This window comes from Oryx dammah, unplaced genomic scaffold, assembly GCF_014754425.2.
Source record: "Oryx dammah isolate SB20612 unplaced genomic scaffold, SCBI_Odam_1.1 HiC_scaffold_29, whole genome shotgun sequence".
NCBI classification, from domain to species: Eukaryota; Metazoa; Chordata; class Mammalia; order Artiodactyla; family Bovidae; genus Oryx; species Oryx dammah.
In genome coordinates this window covers 40,071,184-40,095,145 of record NW_024070213.1, presented here as the reverse complement: position 1 = coordinate 40,095,145, position 23,962 = coordinate 40,071,184, and the positions used below count along the sequence as shown (strand labels likewise).

Here is a 23,962-nt window from a genome sequence, read left to right as displayed (position 1 = left end):
ACTCGATGGACGTGAGTCTGAGTGAACTCCGGGAGTTGGTGATGGACAGGGAGGCCTGGCGTGCTGCGATTCACGGGGTCGCAAAGAGTCGGACACGACTGAGCGACTGAACTGAATCGAGGGATGTAATGTGTCGTGCAACATGACAACACTACACTCCTGTACAATGTAAATGAAAGTTGTTAAGAGTAAATCGTAAAAATTCTAATCACAAGGAAAAAAACTGTCTTTAATGTATCTATAAGAAATGGTAGATGTTCACTAAACCTATTGTGATCATTATTTCATAATCAATATAAGTCAAATCATTATGTTGTGTACCTTATATGTTGTGTGTCAATTATATCTCAGTAAAACTGGGCAGGGGGAGAGATGTGTTTTACAAGGAGGCTATTCCTTATTCCGAATGCTGGAATCATCAAAGAGTCTGCAATATTTATTACAGCTGAGATAAGTCATTCTATACTTAAAAAAAAAAAATCAAAGGAAAGGATGGTGGGTCACAATCACAAAGACTTTTCAGTGACTCATTGTACTGTTTCTGTAATTACCCTGTCCCTTAGGTTTGTCCTTCCTGCTCAATCCTTCTTTCCCCCTAGGAGGGGAATCATTTAGGAAGATTAATTCAGTCCTGCTGGGCATAGCATCAACTTCAACACAGAATACCAATTTATACATATATGTAACATTCATTTGGAGGTTTATCACACAATTTTGTTTGTGGGCACACAGTATCCTAAGTCTTTCAAATTTTTAAGAATTTTGAATTTATTAGTATAATACAGCTTTTCTTCTAATGCCATAGAAAATGGAATTTCATATTTTCCAGATGTTGTCAGGGCAATTTGAAAAATGATTCAGTGAATTAAAATTGTAGCAGAGACTTAACTGTAGAACAATTATTTTGAGTAAGAGCATGAATATTCAGCCTGTTTTATTACTTTTATTTTTCTGAGGGTCAGGGATAACCAATTGCCAGTTTATATGTATCTGCAAGCATGGAACAAGAACAAAATAAAACCTGAAAGAGTAAATGAGTGTTAAATGCTTTATCTTAGGATATTGTCTGTATGGTCATGTTGTAATGGTAATTCTGATGTGGGACTAATTTCATGATTCAGATGGGACACTTAAAGTTTAATCAGCATAAATGGTGTGTGGCCTATTGTTTCCTCTAAGTAGAAAATAACTTTTCTGTGTGAAGTGCTGTAATTCTTCAGTTCTTTCCCAGTTCAACGTTAGCCTTAAGATTTACATCTTTGTTGTTTTACTATTCTTTAGGCATATTCAAAACATGAGTGAGATCAAGACTGATGTCGGACGAGCTCGAGCATGGATAAGATTGTCTCTAGAAAAGAAGCTCTTGTCCCAGCATCTCAAGCAGTTGCTCTCTAACCAGCTGCTCACAAAGTAAGAGGTGGCCTCGAGGCATTTCTGTTTCTATGACCTGTGTGCTTACAAAATAAATTGCATAGACTGACAGGCTGCCTTCTTCAGCATGAGTTGTTCACTCCTGTGTACATGCAGTCTTCCTTTCTAACAGGCACATGTTTCAGATGTCATGACTTCCTATTTGATTGTATATGGGAGGGTACAGATTCCATAGCCAGAGGCAGATGGTGTTACCTTTTTCAGAAAAAAAAGCAAAGTAGTCCCACAGGTTGATGGTAACATCCAAAAAGTGAAAATGGCTCAGTTGTGTCCAATTCTTTGCGACCCCATGGACTGTATAGTCCATGGAATTCTCCAGGCCAGAATACTGGAACGGGTAACCTTTCCCTTCTCCAGGGGATCTTCCCAATGCAAGGATTGAACCCAGGTTTCCCACATTGCAGGCAGAATCTTTACCAGCTGAGCCACAAGGGAAGCTTTATCAGCTGAGCCACAAGGGAAATATCCAAAAGATGGGTTGAATTTATGTAAACCTTGTATCCTATTGTGAACATCACAACAAAACCAGAAGTAGCAAAAAAAAGGTCCATAGTAAAGAGCTTTTCTCTGAGAGTCTTACCAACTTACATTTAGTAGTGTAGAACCAGTAAACCAGTCAAGTGCATATTAGTTAATTATTAACTGTTTTGATTGATTCCCTTTTACTCCATCAGAAACCTGGATGAAATGCATCATTCAGATAATACGTATAGTAGAATTAATTTGAAAATTAAGGGCTTTGGGGTTCTCTAGAGCAAAGGCATGCAAAGGATCCAGCAGAGACCTCAAACACGAGAGTGCTGGAATCCCACCATAACCCAGTTCTTTTTGTGATTTTTAAGTTTGTATGTATCACTGTCGAGTTCGTTATCCCTTGGAGCATTTTAGGATGAATCTTAATATCCAAAGAATGGATTAGATAAAGAGTATATGATGTGAAGTACAGCCTGTGAACCTGACCTTCTCTTAAAACTGACTACACTCCCCACATCTTATCCCTGCTGCTAAGTCTTCTGCCCTTTGTGGCCAAAGTACAAAGCAGAAAATGATAATCGTTTAAAAATCTTATACATAAAGGTAACTACTAAGTATCTTACATGTTTTCTACTGTACTTTCGTCTATGCATGTTCTCTTAGTTAAGATTATACTGTATTTGCAATTCAGTTCACCTTTTTTTCAGGTTAATATTATACCATAACATTTTATATGTCATAAAGTCTCTGAAATCTGAATGCCTGAGTTCAAATACTGCCTTTACTATTCACTATTTGAATGGCTTTAGGCAAGATCCTTAACTTCATTTTATCACTTTTCCTTATCTGTAAAAGGAGAATGCTAATAGACTTACCTCTCATGTGATCACGAGGATTAGATATATTAATAACTATGAAATACTTGGGAAATGCTTAAATGTAAGTGCTTAATAAAAAGTTACTGTTTTAGGGAGCAGTAGTTTTTTTCTTACTCAGTTAAAATTCAATCCTTATTTGAAATGAAACATTTGAAACACAGAGTGGTTTAAACTTTCCAGAAAGATATCTCCGAAACACTATAATATAGATGATTATATTACAACTAGTCAATATTTTTAAAAATTTATCTTTAGTGAATGTAATGTCCTTCAGCCATGGGATGAGAAAAAAAAATCCACCATAGGCTATTAATAGCAGATGTGGGGAGTAGTAGTTTTGTTATTGTTAAAACTCTTCTTAAACTTTATTTTTTTAACAAATTTTTAAAAATTTGTTTTTAGCTGCACTGAGCTTTCATTCTGCATGCTGGCTTTCTCTAGTTGCCATGAGCAGGGGGCTACTCTCTAGTTGTGGTGCCTGGGCTTCTCACTGCTGTTGCTTCTCTCGTTGCAGCTTGCAGGCTCTAGAGCTCAGGCTCAGTACTTGTGGCGCCTGGGCTTAGTTGCGCCGTGACACGTGAAATCTTCTCAGACCCAGGGACTGAAGCTGTGTTCCCTGCATTGGCAGGTGGATTCTTATCCATTGTATCACTAGGAAAGTCCTAAACTTTATTTTAAATTATGATATATTGGGTTAGCCAAAAACTTTGTTTGGTTTTTCTGTACCATCCTCTGGAAAAACCTGAATGAACTTTTTTGACCAACTCAGTATTTTTATTTTTTACAAATAATATTCAAGTGGACATTTGTGAGTAAATCTTTGCCATTTCATATTATATCCTTAGGACTGAGTCCTTAAAATAAAATTAGTAAGTCAAAGAATAATTATTTTTTAATTACTTAAATATTACCAACAAATTGCTTTTCTGAAATTTTCAGAAGATTACACTTTCTGTTATTCACTGCCATCCCCCACATACACCCCCATCAGCACTGATCATTAATTTTAAATCTTTATTACTTTGATAGACAAAATGAAATCACAGGAGGTTGTTTCTTTACTAAGTAGGTTAAAATATTAACGTATATACATTCATTTTTATGAATTGTCTGTTCTTTCTAGATTGAAGTTTCTACTCATAGTTTGTCTAAGAGGAAGTATTTTTTAGCGGAAGATATAAGGAAAAATACACCTTACTATTACTTTGTCTTTGTCTTATCCTTTCCTAGGAAGCTTTATAAACGTTATGCTTTTCTCCGTTGTGAAGAAGAAAGAGAGCAGTTTCTTTACCATCTTCTTTCCCTCAATGCTGTGGACTATTTCTGCTTCACCAGTGTCTTCACCACTATCAGTAAGTCTGGAGAAGTGAATGTTAAGTGAAGTGCTGCTCAGATGACTAATGGAATAAGAGTTTATATTTTTGAAAGTGAGACATACCACAGTTCAGTGAGACAGACACTGTAACATCCACCCCTCCCCCCACCTTCCCTGCCCTACCCCATCTCCATTTAGCAATAAAGGTTATGCCCCAGCAGCCCCACCTCCTGAAGACAGCCCTGGCTATTTGGGGAATGTCTCACCCAAGAAAAAAACTACCTTCCCTGAGGCTGTCCGTCCTACTAAAGCCAGCCAGGATCCCTGCCTGATCCCTGGGCTGCCCAAGAACTCAATGTAGTATCAGCTGAGGAGTTACAGCATCAGAGCTCAGTTTCTGCCTCAGCCCACCCTTTCTTCCTCACATGTTGAAACCAGAAGCAGCATTCTTCATGCTAATTTCTGACTCAGAGTCTGCTTACCAAAAAACCCATCCTGCAGTAGGAAATGGGGTGGATGTGAAGAGGAAAGTTTTATTAAACATTGCAGTGTCTTATCTGAAACACATAAATTCAAAGAATCAGTATATGATAATAATAAATATGTAACTGAACAGCCATGAAATTAAAAGATGCTTGCTCCTTGGAAGAAAAGCTATGACCAACCTAGACAGTATATTAAAAAGCAGAGATATTATTTTGCCAACAAAGATCTGTCTAGTCAAAGCTATGTTTTTTCCAGTAGTCATGTGTGGATGTGAAAGTTGGACTATAAAGAAAACTGAGTGCTGAAGAATTGATGCTTTAGAACTGTGGTGAAGACTCTTGAGAGTCCCTGGGACTGCAAGGGGATCAAACCAGTCAACCCTAAAGGAAATCAGTCCTGAATATTCATTGGAAGGACTGATGCTAAAGCTGAAACTCAATACTTTGGCCACCTGTTGTGAAGAACTGACTCACTGAAAAAGACCCTGGTGCTGGGAAAGATTGAAGGCAGGAGGAGAAGGGGACGACAGAGGATGAGATGGTTGGATGGCATCACCAACTCGATGGACATGAGTTTGAGCAAGCTCCAGGAGTTGGTGATGGCCAGGGAAGCCTGGTGTGCTGCAGTCCATGGGGTTGCAAAGAGTTGGACAGAACTGAGTGACTGAACTGAACATCATTAAACTTTGATGATTCAGAAAGACTTAAGAATCTTGCAGAATGTTGCAGATCTCAATGACCCAGATAACCATGATGCTGTGGTCACTTACCTAGAGCCAGATATCCTAGAGTGTAAAATGGGCCTTAGGAAATGTGACTACAAACAAAGCTAGTGGAGGTGATGGAATTCCAACTGAGCTATTTCAGATCCTAAAGGATGATGCTTTGAAAGTGCTGTGTTCAATATGCCAGCAAATTCAAAAAATTCTATAGCAGCCACAGGACTGGAAAAGGTCCATTTTCATTCCAGCCCCAAAGAATAGCAGTGCCAAAGAATGTTCAAACTACCATACAGTTGCACTCATTTTCAATACTAGTAAGATTGTGCTCAAAATCCTTCAAGCTAGACAGACTTCAGCAGTACATGAACTGCGAATTTCTAGATGTACAAGCTGGGTTTAGAAAAGGCAGAGGAACCAGAGATCAAATTACCAATATCCGCTGGATCATAGAGAAAGCAAGGGAATTAAAAAAAAAAAATCTGCTTCATTGACTATACTAAAGCCTTTGTGTGGATCACAACAAACTGTGGAAAATTCTTCAAGAGATGGGAATACCATACCACCTTACTTGTCTCCTGAGAAACCTGTATGTGGCTTAAGAAGCAATTAGAAACTTACATGGAACAACTGACTGGTTTAAAATTGGGAAAGAAGTAAGACAAGGTTGTAAATTGTCACCCTGTTTATTTAACTTCTGTAACTTCTTGTATAGAAGTTAATGCCTTACTGGATGAATTATAAGCTGGAATCAAGATTGCCAGGAGAAATATCAACAAACTCAGATATGCAGATGATATCACTCTAATGGCAGAAAGTAAAGTTAATCTAAAGAACCTCTTGATGAAGGTGAAAGAGGAGAGTGAAGATGCTGGTGTAAAACTCAACATTCAAAAAACTAAAATTATGGCATCTAGTCCCATCACTTCATGGCAAATAGAAGGGGGAAAAGTGGAAGCAGTGACAGATTTTATTTTCTTGGGTTCCAGAGTCACCTCACTGAAGACAGTGAATACAGCCATGAAATTAAAGTGCTTGCTCCATGGAAGGAGAGCTGGGACAAACCTAGGCAGCATATTCAAAAGCAGAGACATCACTTTGCTGACAAAGGTCCGTATACTCAAAGCTATGGTTTTTCCAGTAGTCATGTATAGATGTGAGAGTTGGACCATAAAGAAGGCTGAGCACCAAGGAACTGATGCTTTCAAATTGTGTTGTTAACAAGACTCTTGAGAGTTCCTTGGGCTGCAAGGAGATCATACCAGTCAATATAAAGGAAATCAGCCTTGAATATTCACTGAAGGACTAATGCTGAAGTTGAAGCTCCAATACTTTGGCCACTTGGTAGAGAGTCAACTCATTGAAAAAGACCCTGATGCTGGGAAAGATTGAAGTCAAGAGCAAAATGAGGATGTGGTGGTTAAATAGCTTCACTGATTCTGAATGCTAATGGACATGAATTTGAGCAAACTCTGGGAGATAGTGAAGGACAGGGAAACTTGACATGCTACGGTCCATGGGGATCATAAAGAGTCAGACACAGCTTAGCCACTGAGCAACAATAAGAGGGAGGAAATACTGATTGAAGATGTGTTTTTGATAATTATAGCATTTATTCTGTCGCATTGGTCCCCTTTCCTACTTTGGAGAATTTTTACTTGTATCAGTTAGGAGTTATTTTCAGTTGTAAATATCAGAAAACAATGGTTTAAACAAACGGGTAGTTTTGTTTTTCTTACACAGTGAGAAGTCTTGAGGTAGGCAGTCTGCAGTGCTATCCCAGACCCAAGTTCTGTGACAGTTGTCAGTGTGTGCTAATCACCTCATGGTCAGATGGCTGTTCTCAGTTTACCCTCCAGCGTGAAGAAGGAAGCAGTGCCAAGGAAGAGGGGTCAGAATCTGTGCCAGAAGAACAGTTTTCTAAGAAATTTCAGTAAATATGACCAGTATTTCACTGGGCAGAGTTGCGTAGGTTTTGGTCTTCTAAGTCTCTGGTAGAGGCAGACAAAGAAAATGGAGTTAGAATGGTTATTAGGCTAACCTGTAATATGTGTCAAGATACTGTTAGTTAATTAGAAGCTAAGGTGTTATATACAATTTTGAAAGAGAAGAAATTGCAGAGGGAGTTAGGACTCCTAAGCTCCTCCCCATATCTGCAGATTTCTCTTTATCCGTGTAACTGTTACAACTAGGGAATTGAAATACTTCATGAAATAAATATTCTGAGTTTAATAATACTACTCTTTTTCTGCTTTGTGAAATCGTTGTTGTTTATCTGTGAGCCCTTTGCAGCCAACAGAACCGCTGACCCTAAAGAAGCCTTTTCTGCCTCTTTTCTAATCCTGTCAGTGAAAGAAACGAGTAGCCTCTGGCACCTAAAATAACGTCTTGCACTAACCTCTTCTGCTTTCAGTTTCAAAAATAGTTTGATTCTCATGATTACTAAACCATGAAAATATGGCCTTTTTCTCTGACATTTTCCTTTCCTTCAGCCAAAATAAAAGGACAGAAAGGGGGGTTATTCAGCCAACAGAAAGAAAATCCTCTATGTAAAATTAGAGAAATGAGCCATTTATCCCATTCATTTTGCTCATCTAAGAGCACACTGAAACATGAACCCCTACTGTGAGGCAGTATCTGAGCCCCTGGTCCAGTGACTGGTTTTAATCCTACGTGTAGTTCTTTCAAAGAGGACTTTTTAATAGTTCTCTTGTGACTGGATGAAGAGAATACCAACCAAAATATTGATTCTACCCTTTTTTTTTAAAAAAAGTATGGCTCTGAGGGATAAAAATATGCTAATGTGTTTGAGCCATCCTCCTTTTTTAAAGGAAAGGGAGGTAAGTGGAATGCCTAACTGTGGGCTCCACATTTGAGCAAATGATGGTGTTTGGCCAGTGACATCTAGTGGCCTTGCCTTTGAAGAGCCTTCAAAGGGAAGGATTTCACAGATTTCCTTTCCGCATCCTGATTCTCTCCCTGAGGCACCTCTTGCCCTAGAGCCCCCTTTCCAAGCTGTAGCTAATAGACTTCATATTACAACTGGAATGGAGGTGCTGTTGTTTATTACTGGCTTTGCATATAGGACTGTAACACTGGGATGAGAAAGTTCTGAAGTGCAGTGTTGTGAAGCATTGCCCAAGAAAATCAGCAACAAACAGATACTGTGAAGTAGTCACCAACCACCTTCTTTATATGAAACCATGCCAGTAACCATGCTCATTTGTACTCCATTTTGGAACAAAATGAATAAAAACATCAAAGCAATGAAAATACTACACAGTCACTGTTTATGTCCTCAGGTATTCTGGTGCTAATGCCTGGCATTATTTATAAAATGTAGTGCTGATGATAAGCATGCCATGTTATGGGTGTGAGAGTTGGACCATAAGAAGGCTGAGTGCTGAAGAATTGGTGCTTTCTAATTGTGGTGCTGGAAAAGACTCTTGAGAGTCCCTTGGGCTGCATGGAGATCAAATCAGTCAATCCTGAAGGGAATCAACCCTGAATATTTATTGAAAGGACTGTTGCTGCATCTGAAGCTCCAATACTTTGGCCACCTGATGCGAATAGCCAACTCATTGAAAACGACCCTGATACTGAGAAAGATTGAGGGCAAAAGGATAAGAGAGCGACAGAGGTTGAGATGGTTAGATAGTTATCACCGACTCGATGTATAAGAATTTGAGCAAACTCCAGGTAATAGTGAAGGACAGAGGAGCCTGGTGTGCTACAGTCCATGGGGTTGCAAAGAGTCGGACAGAATTTAGCAACTGAACAACAATGCCGTGTATACATAATGATGTATAAGTATGGAAACTAGTACAAGTATTGGGACTTGTGGCTTATAAACCAGACCTCATCTTTCTAGACTAGAGGAGGTTATGATCTCATCCTGTTGCTTAAGTATATCTTGATAGATCATTAAAAAGCAAATTACCTGTGAAAGCCAACAGAATTCTGAATATATATTTGTTTTCTTCAAGAGAACTTCACTGTAATTTTGTATTAATTTCAGCATTTTTCTTTCAGTGATTCCATATAGGTCAGTGATCATTCCCATCAAAAAGCTGAGCAACGCGATCATCACGTCGAACCCTTGGATCTGTGTATCAGGAGAACTAGGAGACACGGGAGTAATGCAGATTCCCAAAAACCTCCTTGAAATGACTTTTGAAGTAGGTTCAGCTAATTGCGTTCTTAGCACAAAGTGTCATACATAGTTCTACACAACAATGCTAGTTTCAGTTTTTCATTTTTCCCTGAGTCAAATAATATAAAGGGTAATTAAGCATGCAGGATCATTTAGGGGAATATACCCCTAAAGTTGTCTTGAACACATGGATTTGTTTTGCATTTTTATTGTTGTTTTAATTGTTAAGCTGTGTATTTCTACTTGTAGTGGTGCACTCTGGGGCTTTGCCAGGTCCTTTTCCATAATTCCAACCCGTGTTGTAGAACCAGGCACGTAGAGAACATTCAGGTGAATGCTTTCCCCACAGTGGTTCTCTTCCAAACTGTAAATTCACCCTGCCTGAACCTGGACAAAGGGAATGGGAGCTGCTCTTCATGCTTTGGCCTTTAGACCACATGGTGGTATTTGTAAAGTGATCTTGCAAAAATACCTCTCACTATGATAGTCAGTTTTCCAGTCTTAGCTGGTGAAGTAGTCCCATACTTTTGAGCCCACATGCTAGTTGATCCTGGCATGCAGAAAGACAAACACCTGTTCTTTCAGAAGAGAAGTGGTACTAACTGACCATTCTGTTCCTGGGGTCTAGGAATGGCAGTTTCCACTCAGAATCATGACACTGCCCAAGAGCTTATTTTGACACCATCTAACCAGTGGGTTCACAGCTATCTCTATATAAAAGATTAAAATCCTTGGCTTTTCTTTGACTACCAAGTATAGAGCATAAACTGCATTATAAGTCCCATAATTGCTGTTTCTAGACTCTCACATTTGCCTGCTTCTTTGCATCTCTGCTGCCACAACTAATTCAAGATGCCCTCCTCCATCACCTAGATCATTGTGATTCAAAGATGTCAAGTGCTTTGAGAACTCATAGCTTTGAGGTTCCCAGCTATACATAGTCAGTTGGGGTCTGTGATCTTTCATCAGAATTTCTAAGTCAGAATTTTGTTGACATTTATATTTACCATTTCTGTTATCATCACTTTCTTTTGTACTTTTGCACAAAGGGTCAGGAAGGATGCTGATAACTATGCTTTTTTTAACAGTAGCTTCAGAGACTTCTAGATGATGGTTGAGGTCAGTTCTGCCTTAGTATTTATTAAAGCAGAAAAAGTTGGTGATTTTTTATGTCTATAATTATTTTTCTGACCTCCCTATAACTAAATCTAAATAGCATCCTTTCCCATTTTTTGGAATTCTTCTCATCCTTCAAAGGAAAAATATCTACTGACTGTGTTTCTGGATTCTCCAGTTGGAAATCATTGTTCCTTCTCAAGTGTTCTTCAAGCACCTGTTTACATAGCTACTCTCAGACATTGTGTAGTCCCTCTCATTTAATAATGTTCCTATGTCTCCTGTCTCATTAGAAGGGATCTATTTGGATATTTTTTTCGAGTGCACAACAGAACATATTATGCAGAGTCCTCTGCACTTGTAAATTGTTTGGAACCACTGAGAGGTAGCAGGAAAAGATCAGGAACTGAGTACCCTATGGTCCTGTCCCTACAGTGCCAGAACCTAGGGAAGCTGACGACTGTCCAGATTGGTCACGATAACTCAGGACTGTTAGCCAAATGGCTAGTGGATTGTGTCATGGTCAGAAATGAAATCACAGGACATACATATAGGTAAGTAAATGTCCTTGGGTGTTCAAATTTCTTTTAATACCTTTTAGACAAGAAAAACTTTGAGAATTATTTTCATTCTAAAGCTTTCCCACTACCTTTTGAATTTTACTTTAGTTTTTTGGGTTGTTTATGTAATAACAAAGTTCTGTTATTTTGTTCCAAATACAAAATTGCCCCCAAAATATTTCTCAAAAAGACTAACTGTGTTTGCTGCTAACACTTAGTCCACAAATATTGAAAAAGATTGGAAGTCTGATAAGAAAAGGAAAAAAAGAAGCTTAAAATATTATATCAGTAAGACAAAAGGCTCTTTTGGACATTCCTGATTGCACCCAGCACTCCTCTTTGAGAACATTCTCCTCTTTTTTCCTGGAACTTAATTCCCACATTAACATCTAGTTTGAAGATACTCTTGTTGAAACTAACTATAGAATTTTGATATAGATGAGGTATGAGAAAATATTTAAAAGTTACTTTAATTTGAAAATAATTTACGGCTATACAAGAGAGAATTTCTTTATTTTTCAGAGATTCACTGAAGTAATTAGTAAAATGTCCTGATGTGTGTAATTTACTTTAAAATACTTTTAACAAAAAACAAAAATGAAGTGTATGGGAGAATGTTATAACTAAGTCATAAGAACATGGGTGTCTATTTTTTTGTCTTCTAAGTGTTTGCAGTTTTTCATAATGAAAAAAATCACCCACAGGCTGATCACCCACTAAAATGATGGGTTTCACCCTTGGTACCATTTTAAAATTCTGATTAAAGCTAGTAAAATATTGGAGATTCTTAAGTTTTTTTCTGTCCTGCTAGGTTCCCATGTGGGCGGTGGCTGGGGAAAGGCATTGATGATGGAAGTCTGGAGAGAATTCTCATTGGAGAATTGATGACATCAGCAACAGATGAGGATCTAGTAAAGCAGTGTCGGACTCCACCCCAGCAGAAGTCACCCACTGTGGCCAGGAGACTGAGCATCACATCACTGACAGGAAAAACTACCAGTAATGAGTTGTTTTTTTATTTTCCAATGTGTCTTAGATGTTTTAGGCATCATGTGGCCGTTTCATAAAAAACTGTTGTGTTAAATGAATTATGGTAAGGAGATTAAGAAGAAAGCTGAGGAAAATTAATTTGTGAGAAAGACTTTAGAGTGGAGAGAGAAAAGGGGGGAAATACGGCAGGATAATTACAAATAATCAAAAGCCTGAAGAGTTTAGATGTTAAAATCCAATAAAAAACCACCTGCTCTGTTTTAGTTATGCTCTGAAAGTATGAATAAATAATATTTTGCCTGAAACTTCAAGGAAGAATAAGGACAGTTATAGTACTCTCATATCTCGTTATCCAAAGCCCCTTTTTCTAAGAGGAATTCTAAAACTTCCACTCTCCACCCCACCCCCAAACTTCCTGTAGAAGTGACAAAATTTATAAAAAAGTGACTTCTACAGATAGGGTACTGTGTTCACATGCACAGTAAACTTCTAGTTTATACTAATGTGGTCTTTAGTCTCCCAAGGATATCAAATTTTAATCCCTGGGATATGTAAATGTTACTTTATTTGCATGCAAATATGAGTAAGTTAAGGATCTTGAGATAGGGAAATTATCTGGGTTATCCAGGTGGACCCTAAATGCAATTACATGTATTGTTATAAGAGGCAAAAGGAAATTAGACACACAGAGGAAAAGACAATAAATAGACAGATGGAGGCAGAGACTGGAGTGATGTGGATGCAAGCCAAGGAATGCCACCTGGGCTTGAAGAGGCAAGGAGCAACTTGTTCCACTGAGCCTCCTGAGGAAGCACAGCCCTGTCCGCAACTTGATTTCTACCCATTGATACTGATTTCTGACTTCTTCCTCTGGAATTGTGAGAGAAGAAATTTCTCCTTTTTTTAAGTTACTAAATTTGTGGTATCTGTTACAGGAGCCACAGAAAACTAAAGAGACAGTGAAGAAGTGGTTTTATTCCAATTCATAGACAATAACCATGAGTTATTGGAGGTACCTTATTAATAAGAGGTACCTAAGAGGTCCTTAGTTAACAAAGCAATTTCCTTAGATATTATTATTCTATATCCATTTGTTAGCATATAGTGATATATTAACTATTAGAATGATATGGTCTTTAACAATCTCCCTTATTCTTTAATAAATGATTCCCTTTATCCATAATTCTTTTCTGCCTCCAGAAGTAAACTTAGTACCACACATACACTAGAATAGCTAAAAAGAGGATAGACAATACACATATATTACAATGGGAATGCAAAAGGAAAAACCATTTGGCAATTTCTTATAAAGATATATACATATCCTAACCATAACACTTCACCCAGAACTCTTAATCTAGATGTATATATCCTAGAGAAATGAATGTATATATCTATACAAGACTCGTACTCAACTTTGCAAGCAGCTTTATTCCTAATAGCTAGAATGGAAACACCCGCAATATCCACCAGCTGGTAAGTGGATAAGCAGATAGTGATATATCTAGTCATTGGGATACTATTCAGCAATAGTGTTCATATAGCAGCTAACATCATACATAGATGAATCAAAAGTATTGTGCCAGGTGAGAAAAAGCAGACATTATACAATTCTATTTATTAAATTCTAGAAAAGGCAATATAATAATGATGGAAAGCAGATCAGTCGTTGACAGGGGTTACAAAGTTACAAGCTGGGGAAAGGAATTGACTGAAAAGGGGAACAGAGGAACTTTTGCGGTTGATGGAAATTTTCTGTATTTTGATTATAGTGGTAGTTAATGTCTATACATCTGTCAAAACTCATCAAATTACATACTTAAAATTGGTGACTATAGTTATAGATTTTGAGTGGTAAGGCTGGGATTTGAGTCTTGGGGGTCTCAGATTCTTTTCCATTGTGCCAATATGTCTCACTTGACCAAACTGGCAAGGCAGGTTTCATGGATCCCTGACAAGGCACCTTGCCCTGGTGAAGTGTTTCCTGCACAGGCAGGCACAGTTGATGCCCTGTAGTACTTGGTTTATTTTCCTTGCCTGAAATTTCCACCATTATTCATTATTTTTTAGAACCCAATGCAGGACAGATCCAAGAAGGAATTGGAGAAGCTGTGAACAACATTGTGAAACATTTTCACAAACCTGAAAAAGAGGTATGATCGGCTATAAAACTTACTATGGTAGGATTTTAAAGCGGCTTTTATACATGACACATAAGGCAATAAAAAGGTGCATTAATTTTCATTTGTAAGCTTTCTAATAGCTGCAAAAACATGTTTCATAGCTAGCCTCAGCACTTGTTCCTCTACTGTTTTTCTTAAACATCAATGCAGGAGCTTATTCTCTGACACTGTGTGTTGCTCTCCACAGAGAGGAAGCCTCACTGTGTTGCTGTGTGGAGAGAGTGGCTTAGTTGCAGCACTTGAGCAAGTTTTCCACCATGGCTTCAAATCAGCTCGCATCTTTCACAAGAATGTCTTCATCTGGGACTTCATAGGTAAATTAAAGCTGGTGTACATTGTTGTAAGGTCATTGAAATGTGTCTTAGAAAACTCAAAAACCCAAGAATTTGAGCAAATAAGGGTTAGTGATAAGGGTATATGTTTTTCAAAGTAAATATCAAATAAGCAGTGTCTGTGCTTTTCATTCAGTCAGCAAATATATCTGTGTGTGTGTGTGTTCACAATATTCTAAACTATTTTAGATGCTCAAGATATACACTTCAAGTTAAAAGTAAACAAGACACAGAAATTCCTATGGTTGACAAACTTACAGTCTTGTGGGGTCCGGAGGGCAAACAATATACAAAATCATAACAGATATGTAATTTATATGATATGTTGGAAGGTCATCATTGATGCAGACAAAAATGGAGCAAGGCAAAAGGAAGCGGAGTGGGAGTACTCTTTTAATTAGGAAGGTTATAGACCTTGTTGATAAGGTACTGTTGAGCAAAGACTTTAAGAACATGAGGAAGTGAGCCTTGTGAATACCCAGAGGAGAGTACCCCAGGCTGAGACAAGTGCCCTGGCAGAGCAGGGTGGGGCTGTGCTTGGCTTTCTGTAGAGCAGCAAGGAGGTGAGTGTGACTGGAACAGAGTGAGGGAGAGAGGGTGGGTATTTGGAGAGAAGGTTTTTATTGCTAGAGCTGGGTTGTGGAGGGCCTTCTATGTCTTTGGAAGCAATTGGTCTTTATCCTGAATGGAATGGGAAGTCATTGGAAGACTTGGAGCTAAGGTGTGCTTACTCACTCAGTCGTGTTCAACTCCTTTGCGACCCCATGGACTGTTGCCTGCCAGGCTTCTCTGTCCATGGGGATTGGATTCTCCGGGCAAGAATACTCAAGTTGGTTGCCATGCCCTTCTCTAGGGGATCTTCCCAACCCAGGGATCAAACCCAGGTCTCCCGCATTACAGGCGGACTCTTTACTGTCTGAGCTACCAGGGAGCTGAGGAATATGATATAATTTATGTTTTAAAAAGATTACTCTAGTTCTGTGCTATCCAGTATGGTAACCACTAGTCATATGTGGCTATTTAAATTGACTTAATTTAAATCAAATTTTAAATTGACTCCATTAGTCATACTGGCCCTGCAAGGGGCTATAGAATTGGACCTTGCAGATATAGAATGTTTCCATCTTCAGGAAAGTTTGATTAGATTGTGGTTCTCTAGCTCCCTAAACTTTGTATTCTTTATTTTGCTATGCACCTCTTCTACAATTCAGTCTCTTTAACAGGGTGATTGTTTCATGTTTTGTAAATAAGACCTGGATGAAATAGTTGGTTTTATCCAAAACTGAATTTTCAGACAAAGAAAGGAAAGTGGACAGAGCTAGGCCCCTAGAGTGGGGTATTTTTTTCCTTTTGGAATGCACTGAATCTTACTAGTCCTGCTTCTGATAAATGTATTAATAACTCTTCCTCAGATTTACTGAAGCAGTTCTGTTTCAAGATTTTGCTGCAAAGTGTTAGCCAGCCATTCTATAACTAGATCAAAGGGCACCATCTCAATGGCTACCATGTCTTTGCTGCTTACTCCTAGAAGGATCCAGTCTTAACAGAAAAAACCATGTTTATTTTTTCTTTGCTATCAATTGCCATTTTTGAAGGTATTCTAAAGAGAGTAAGCTTTTCAGCCATCTAGAGTGTAGTCTAGATTAGATAATAAATTCCTGGGAGCGTATTGTTCTACCAGGAAACATGGGCCTTTAGGATTTATTGTGAAACCAATGTTAAAATAATGGTTTGGGTTTTAGGATTGGCTATAATGCAAAGCATTGTTAGTATTTCCAGAATACATTGTTTCATCTTTTTGTATATGAAGTATTAATGTGCACTGTGATATGATTCTGATTTCCTTCCCCAGAGAGAGCAGTTGCTTATTTTGAAACCACTGACCAGATTCTAGATAATGAAGATGATGTCCTCATTCAGAAATCATCCTGCAAAACCTTCTGCCACTATGTAAATGCTATTAATACTGCACCCCGGAATATTGGGAAGGATGGCAAATTCCAGATCTTAGTTTGCCTTGGAACACGGTATTAAGCTAGTTCTTGACTTTCCCTGTCTTTGTCATGTGTTGAACAAGAATTTAGAAAGGTTTATACCAGACCATGCCCCTTCCAAAGCTCTCCAGTTGGTTTCTTCCATTCCAGGTTTTATGAGACTCCTGTTTATTGGGTGTTTGCTGTGTGTTGGGCACTATGCTTAGTACTTCACATGTATTATCTCATTTAACCCTCCTATCACTTCACCACCACCCCTGCATGAAGGAGCAAGCAATATCCCCCCTGGATAGGTGAGAAAATAGAAAGTAGAAGAGGCACAGATAAGTTAACAGACTTTCCCAAGGTCACACAGCTAGAAAGAGGCAGAGCCAAGATTTATACCCAGTATCACCCCAGAGCCCCGAGCTCTGAACCGTGACACAGTACTGCACCATAGACAGGTGGAAGTAATAGACACACCAGCACATTCACACATACATATTTTCTGTACAGAGCTTGTATGGTATGTATACAGTACCATATTGCTTTAAATTTGATGACATTGTAGAATTCTTACTATGGAAAGTCTCTTTAAGACAGTTTCCTACCCCTTTATTTTTGTAAAATGACACATAGGAGCTATACAATCCATTAATTAAAACAGCTCTCAGAATTGTAAGAAATGAACCACACAGACCCTTAGATTTTTTATCTTTGCAATGTTTGTTTTCTTCTAAGCCCCAACACCTCTTGGAGGATAACCTAGCTGCCTTGTCATGAAGGTGTACTGACAGCCGCTCAGCAAGGGTCTCTAAGCAACTTAGTGGCAGATACTAATGTCAGTTTAATCAGGAAACGTTAAAGATTGAGATCCTGTCCTCCTGAAACAGCTGGTTTATTGAGCTAAATTGTATATTTTTTCTTAATAAAAGCTGTCCAACTTCAGCTGTGCTTTTTAAGTTCCTTTTGAGCATGATCCTTATCTCCTTTTCTCTCTTTACTGTTGTGATTTATTAGATCAATGCAACACTCTTTTTTATAAGATCTAATGTTTTTCTGCTTTGATTTTGTTCCTTACCTTTTTATGTTGTGTAAATTTTTTTTTTAAGTGCTAGTCCCTACAATTTAATGGAGTCTTTCTTCCCAAAAGGTCTACTGTGGCATGGCTTGTCACAGATGTCTGGATAACATCTCTGTTAAACAATACAAAATGACATTCTGCTTTTTTAAAAGAGGTAGAATCAGAATAGAGAATATTTTTACCACATCTAAGTCTTTATGGCCAACTTGTACAGACTCACTCTTAGAATCTGATAGGTTTCCTTTCCCCCTTAGCGTATCTTTTTAACCAGTAATTATCCAACTACTTGACTTTGATTTTCTCTCTGGTGACCTCAGAGCTTGGCTAGATTTTGCCTCATTCAGCCTCGTACCTTCCTGTCCAAAGCTCCTGTGTGTGTGTAGTTCTGCAGTAGGGCAGCAGTGCTCAGGACTTGTTTCTGTTTGGGTCTGCAGAGATCGCCTGCTCCCACAGTGGATTCCTCTCTTAGCCGAGTGTCCTGCCATCAGCCGAATGTATGAGGAGAACGCCCTCCTGCGAGATCACATGACGGTCAACTCCCTCATCCGCATTCTACAGACCATTCAGGACTTCACCATAGTCTTAGAAGGCTCACTCATCAAAGGAGTGGATGTGTAACCCAATTAGCTAGAAACTCAGTCCAGAACCCTTGTTCCTGAACCTTCCCCGACAATGGGGACGGATTTGGACTTGTCTGACAAGGCAGTGAGTCACTGCAGGGGCGGCACAGCGTGTCCCCTAATGTGAACAGTCCTCACACTGCAGACAAGGCAAAATGCTGTATTGTAGTTCATTTGAACCTGGAATTTAGTATAAAATTGAGTATTTTCATGTGTTAGATGTGTGTAAATATTCTCTCTTCTTTAAGAAATTCTATTACTCTAATAAGATACTTTTCTTAGATTGAATACTCCTGTAACTTAAAATCAGTAGCTTAAAAGTATTGGGAGTTGGGTAGTGGGGAGAGTGGTGCTAGTCAGGAAGAAGCCAGTAAACATGTAAATATAGTACCACCCATTGGGGCTTTTTATTTTCCTCCAGGTACCACAAAGGAATCCAGAAAGCATTGTTATGTACTAGCCAGCCATCCTGGTGTCTTACCCTTTATGTTGTGAATGTAAACAGTTTACCTACTGTAGGGGAGTAGCCCTCATTTACATCTTTTAAGTTTCATGTGGTTTCATAATTTGAATTGAGCCACTCTTCCAGTCTTTTGGAAAATTTTTTCCATCAGCACAAGATAAAGATATAATTCAAATATTTTAAATACTGGACCCCAGGAGCTTGGCTGAACTGAAAAGAGAACACACAAAGCCCTGAGAAGTGTGTGAAATTGTGGGATTATATTAACTTCTTTACACTTTAGAAAGATTAGCCTAGACTAACTTCATCCTTGACATTTTTATTCTTGTTATTTGAGGTACTTTGGGGAGATGTGAATTTCAGAGTGTTGGCCTCATAGTCTTAAAAACTGCAAACAGCAGTTTGATTCTGTACTTTCAATTTGGCCGTCTCAACCCTGCAGTGGTCCCTTACCTCTCAAGAATAACCACAAACACTGTCTTTGTTTGGTTCCAATCACCCGCCTCCCCTCTTCCAGTGCCCATCCCCCCTCAGGAAATGGAAAGAATGTCTAAGAAGGAGGAGGACTCTGTGTGGCTTGGAATGTTTTTGTGAAAGTATTTGTTGACCATGATAATGCAAATACCAGAAGAAGAGAGAAAGAATGAACGCTTTCTGGGTGTTTCAGGGCCAGCTGTCTGTTCCTTTGTAAGCAGTGGTGAAAATGTAATACTGCTGGCCCAGGAAGGTAAAAGCCAGAACAGCGCAGACTGGCAAAATGGAAGCAAAACAAGAGGCAACAATTTGGAAGACCAAACGTTGTGAGTTACTTTCCAATTTGGTGTTTTTTAAGGAAGTTAAATACAGTGTTAGCACGTTACCTTAAGTCTTCATGTTACGGTTGGGTTGCACGTTGTTAGAAAATTGCCTTAGCAGAGCTCCAGTTATTCCCAGTTGTGACTGAGAAGCAAAGTCATGGCCTCTCAGGACCCTTGTGTCATCTGAGGGTCCTGGGCTTTAGCCAATAGTGTTGCTTCCCTTTTTCTCTTGCGGAAGAAACTAGTGAAATAAGTGTCCCACTCCTGTTATCAAACACTGTACTCAGCCAAGGCACACTCCCTTTTAATACGTGACTGAGTCCTTGAGGAGGTAAGGGAGAACTGAAGACAGCATTTAGAAACCCACGGAAAGGGTTTAAGATGGTTCTGGGTGACCTGGGTAGACCAGAAATTTGTTTGGCTGCAGCTAACATTTGTCCACAGTGGTGTGGCTACCCCTGGGACATGGAGAGTCTATTATGGGATATATCCAGAACCTGTTTCACACAGGTGCTTACTGTTTCAATGATGAGAAACCATAGAATGATCCAATCTAGGGTGGTGGTCTCGTTACCTTTTCCAAAGGCCTAGCTGCTGACACATTCTGGGCAAACAGAGGTGACTTAGGTTAGCATGCTAGAACTGACTCATCTCATCTAGCCTTCTCATTTTACAGACGGGAAGACTTAAGGATCAGAGAGATTAAATACTTATCTGCACACCTGGTCAGTGGCAACACAGGGTGTAGAATTCATGTTTTTTTAATTATACCAGGCTACATGAGACTGCCCTTCAAGGCATTCATATTAATAATAAGTCTTTCTACCCTTGGATCTTAATTCATCCACCTTTACAAGTAGCAGATAATGATTAATATTCATTTATAGTAATAATTTATAGGGATTAATATTCATTTTAACAAATTGTCCTTAAGTAATAGAAAATTACACCTGTTTCAAAAAGTAGAAGCAGGAATTCCCTGGCAGTCCAGTGGTTAGGTTTCCATACTTTTATTGCTGAGGACCTAGGTTTGATCCCTGGTCAGGGAACTAAAATCTTACAAGCCTTATGGCACAGCCAAAAACAAAACTAGGAGCAAAATTGGATTTCAGACCTATCAGTAAAACCATTACTTTAGAAAGTAATACCCACCCCCAAGAGTTTGACTTGAAGTTTCATCCCATTTTCTATTATCTGACTACAGTAGTGAAATGACCAATTTCAGAAGAAACCACACCAGAATGGACACATCCTCTAGAATGCTGTGCCCTTTATAGAGTTATCACCTTGGGAGTCCAGTAATACAGCCTGTGCTCCAGACCCGTGGGGACCTCCTTATGAACTGCCCGAATGCCCTATGGCCCATTCTTTTGAATATTTCTAGTGATGGGTAATGCTGGCTTTTCAGAAGAAATTTAATATTTGGAAACAACAAAAAGTTCTTAGAACCCAAGTTGCTGAATGAAAAGGATACTTAAGCAGAGTTTGGGGTCATGTAAAAAATACAGTTCTAAAGAAGTAAGACAATTCTTAACATGGCTTATAACTGTCTTTGAGTATCAAAGTATTTTGTGCATGAAAGCAGCAAAATTCTTAGAATAAATGTACAGAAGTGTACATAGCCTTCCGACCTGACTTTGGAAAGTCACTCAGAGGTGTACTTTTTGCTGTTAATAAATTAGTATATTGCTATATCATCATACTTCAAAGTTAAAGTATACAAAAATCAAATTTGACTTTTTTCTTCAAAATAAATTAAAAGTTGTGCCTGAAGTCATGATTAGTATTTTCACAAAATAGCTTAAGAAGAAATTATTTTAAAATTAAATTGCCGAAAATGTTACCTCCTGAAATACTTATCTTCCAAGTGTTTTTCAAACGTTCTGAAACTCCTAATAATAACCTTTTTGATATAGTGGCATTACACCAGTGTTGGTATTATATGTGAGACCCTGAAGCTGTGTTCTGTTTGGGGGCTTATCTGCACCTTAAAATGACTGAGGCTCAGTGTGGAGTAGTGTAAGGTAGGGTTGTCAGTGGAGAAAATGGGGCTACAGAGAACAGAAGGAAGGCTTCCCGACCTTCCCTTCCTCTTTCCCACTGTGGCAAGAATCTGACAGAAGAAACTGAAAGCTTGCAAAATTTATGATTTCCTTCTAAATTTTATTTTAAATATTTCATACATTTTGTACCTTTTGTAACCCTGTGGTATTTACTTTAACACGGCTTTTTAAGAAATCATTTTAATGAACTTCTGTCACACTGTATGAATATACAGGGGAAATACTGAATTGCTCATATTTCCTTTTTTGGCAATAAAGCACTGTTATATGTAAATGGAAGTAAAAGAGGGATGGAGACTATACATTACAGTTTGTGTATAGTAAATACTGACCCCTCTGAGATACTTTGAAATATGAGGCAACAGACAAGGACCTCGGATTGCCCAGGGAAATATTTATTTGACAGCATTGGGAGTGTAGCTGTTAATTATAAAATAGCTTCTTTCTGGTAAGAATTATGATTTTTCAGTAGATTTTCATTTTGAGAACTGTTGAGTATTTTCTCTGTGAGGTTTATAGAAACTAGTCTATCTTTTTCACCATTTGGAAGGACAATCTGAACCGTAGCTATTTATATTTCAGTATTAATGCACCTTCATTGATTGAGAATGGAGTCTTGAGATCTTCTCTACTTTTATAAAGTGAATTCTATTTCCACATCATCCATGTCATTTGAAGTCAGTGTTTCTATATAAGTATTTGTTATATTACCTTTTAGTGTAAAAGGAGAAACAAATAATAAACTCCTAGGTCTCTTATTCCTATTAAAATCCATTTATAAAACTCTTGAATCAAACTGATTTCCAAGCTTTTTGAAGAGGGTACCACTGGAGTGTGATCAGAATAATCCAAGGAGAACCTCATCCTTTCAGATCTTAGCAGAACTGATTGTCCTCTCAAGGACAAAATAAAGATTGGATCCAGAAAGGTATCACACTGAGCAATTAATACCAGAGTGAAAAAAAATCATCAAAAACATTCTCCTCATTGGAATGAATCCAGGGTATCCTTGGGTTATGTGAGAGGGAATTATGCTTGACACATTTACCTAAATGTATTTGTGTGTGGCCCAGTCTTTATTCCAAACACCAGACACCAGATCTTGTTAACAGTAGAGAGGTATGGTGAGAGTTCCTGTTGTCAATCAAATGAGGGTGTTAAACATATAGAAAGAATTCTCTGTGTTACACTTGAACCATGTATAAATGTATCCTGTGTATCTTTTTTTTAAATAAGCATTTCTGCATTTAAATTATATATTTTTTCTTTGTATTGTTAACAAAATGCATCAGAACTGGATTTTTTTTCTCATCTGAACATAATTAAAATTTTAAAAGTATTGTGATATCAAGCACTTTAACATATGTATCAGAGAAACTGATGTGGGTTTTTCAGGTTTTGGAGTACATTTAAATATGACTTTTCATGCTTTGTTCTTTACAAATAAAACTGTGGGGTTGATACTTTGTTTTGCTTCATTATTGTAGAACCTTAATACTGAGGACTTCCCTGGTGGCTCAGACGGTAAAGCGTCTGTCTACAATGCGGGAGACCTGGGTTCAGTCCCTGGGTTGGGAAGATCCCTTGGAGAAGGAAATGGCAATCCACTCCAGTACTCTTGCTTGGAAAATCCCATGGACAGAGGAGCCTGGTAGGCTACAGTCCATGGGGTCGTAAAGAGTTGGACACGACTGAGTGACTTCACTTCAATACTGAGTAGTGCACAGGGCCAGTGACTCCAGAAAATAGAGCAATAAAATCATTATGAGAGAAAGCTACATGAAACCATTATGTAGTAGAAATATGAGCTTCCCAGATGGCACAGTGGTAAAGAATCCATCTGCCAGTGCAAGAAGCCCAAGTGTAGATGCGGGTTCAATCCCTGGGTCGGGAACATCTCCTGAAGTAGGAAATGGCAACCTGCTCTAGGATTCTTGCCTGAAGAATTCCACAGAGAACATACACACATGCATGCAGGCGTGCACACACACACACATACACACACACACACACACACAATAGAAATATAATCTGCTGGGCAATTGGTTATTCCAAAAGCAGTAAAAAGAAAAGAAAAAAAATGTGAACCCTATCTCACACCATACAGAAAAATCAATTCTTCGCTTAACAATCTAAACATAAACAGCAAAAACAATTTTTAAAAGAAAATGTAGAATGTATTTATGATTTTGAGACAAACAAGACATTCAAAAATAACTAGCACTGTAGTCCTTACTAAAAATGAAAGGTGGAGATGCATTAATTATTCACCACATGTTAAGCATTACTTTAGGTTATGACCATGCAGCAGTTTAAACACACACAT

General features: G+C 38.4%; 1 protein-coding gene across 1 annotated transcript in view; it reads left to right on the top strand.

Annotated features, from left to right (window-relative positions):
• The window catches only part of LOC120858532 (DENN domain-containing protein 5B), a 120,493-nt gene extending 97,391 nt beyond the window's left edge, over positions 1–23,102 (top strand). Inside the window, exons 13-21 of the mRNA XM_040234652.1 lie at positions 1,282–1,410; positions 4,014–4,135; positions 9,335–9,480; positions 11,007–11,125; positions 11,943–12,130; positions 14,192–14,274; positions 14,492–14,618; positions 16,489–16,663; positions 18,128–23,102. Of these exons, the coding sequence (XP_040090586.1) occupies positions 1,282–1,410; positions 4,014–4,135; positions 9,335–9,480; positions 11,007–11,125; positions 11,943–12,130; positions 14,192–14,274; positions 14,492–14,618; positions 16,489–16,663; positions 18,128–18,311 (1,273 nt within the window). The 3' untranslated portion in view covers positions 18,312–23,102. The remainder of the gene's footprint in view (positions 1–1,281; positions 1,411–4,013; positions 4,136–9,334; positions 9,481–11,006; positions 11,126–11,942; positions 12,131–14,191; positions 14,275–14,491; positions 14,619–16,488; positions 16,664–18,127) is intronic.
• Positions 23,103–23,962: the final 860 nt, after the last annotated feature.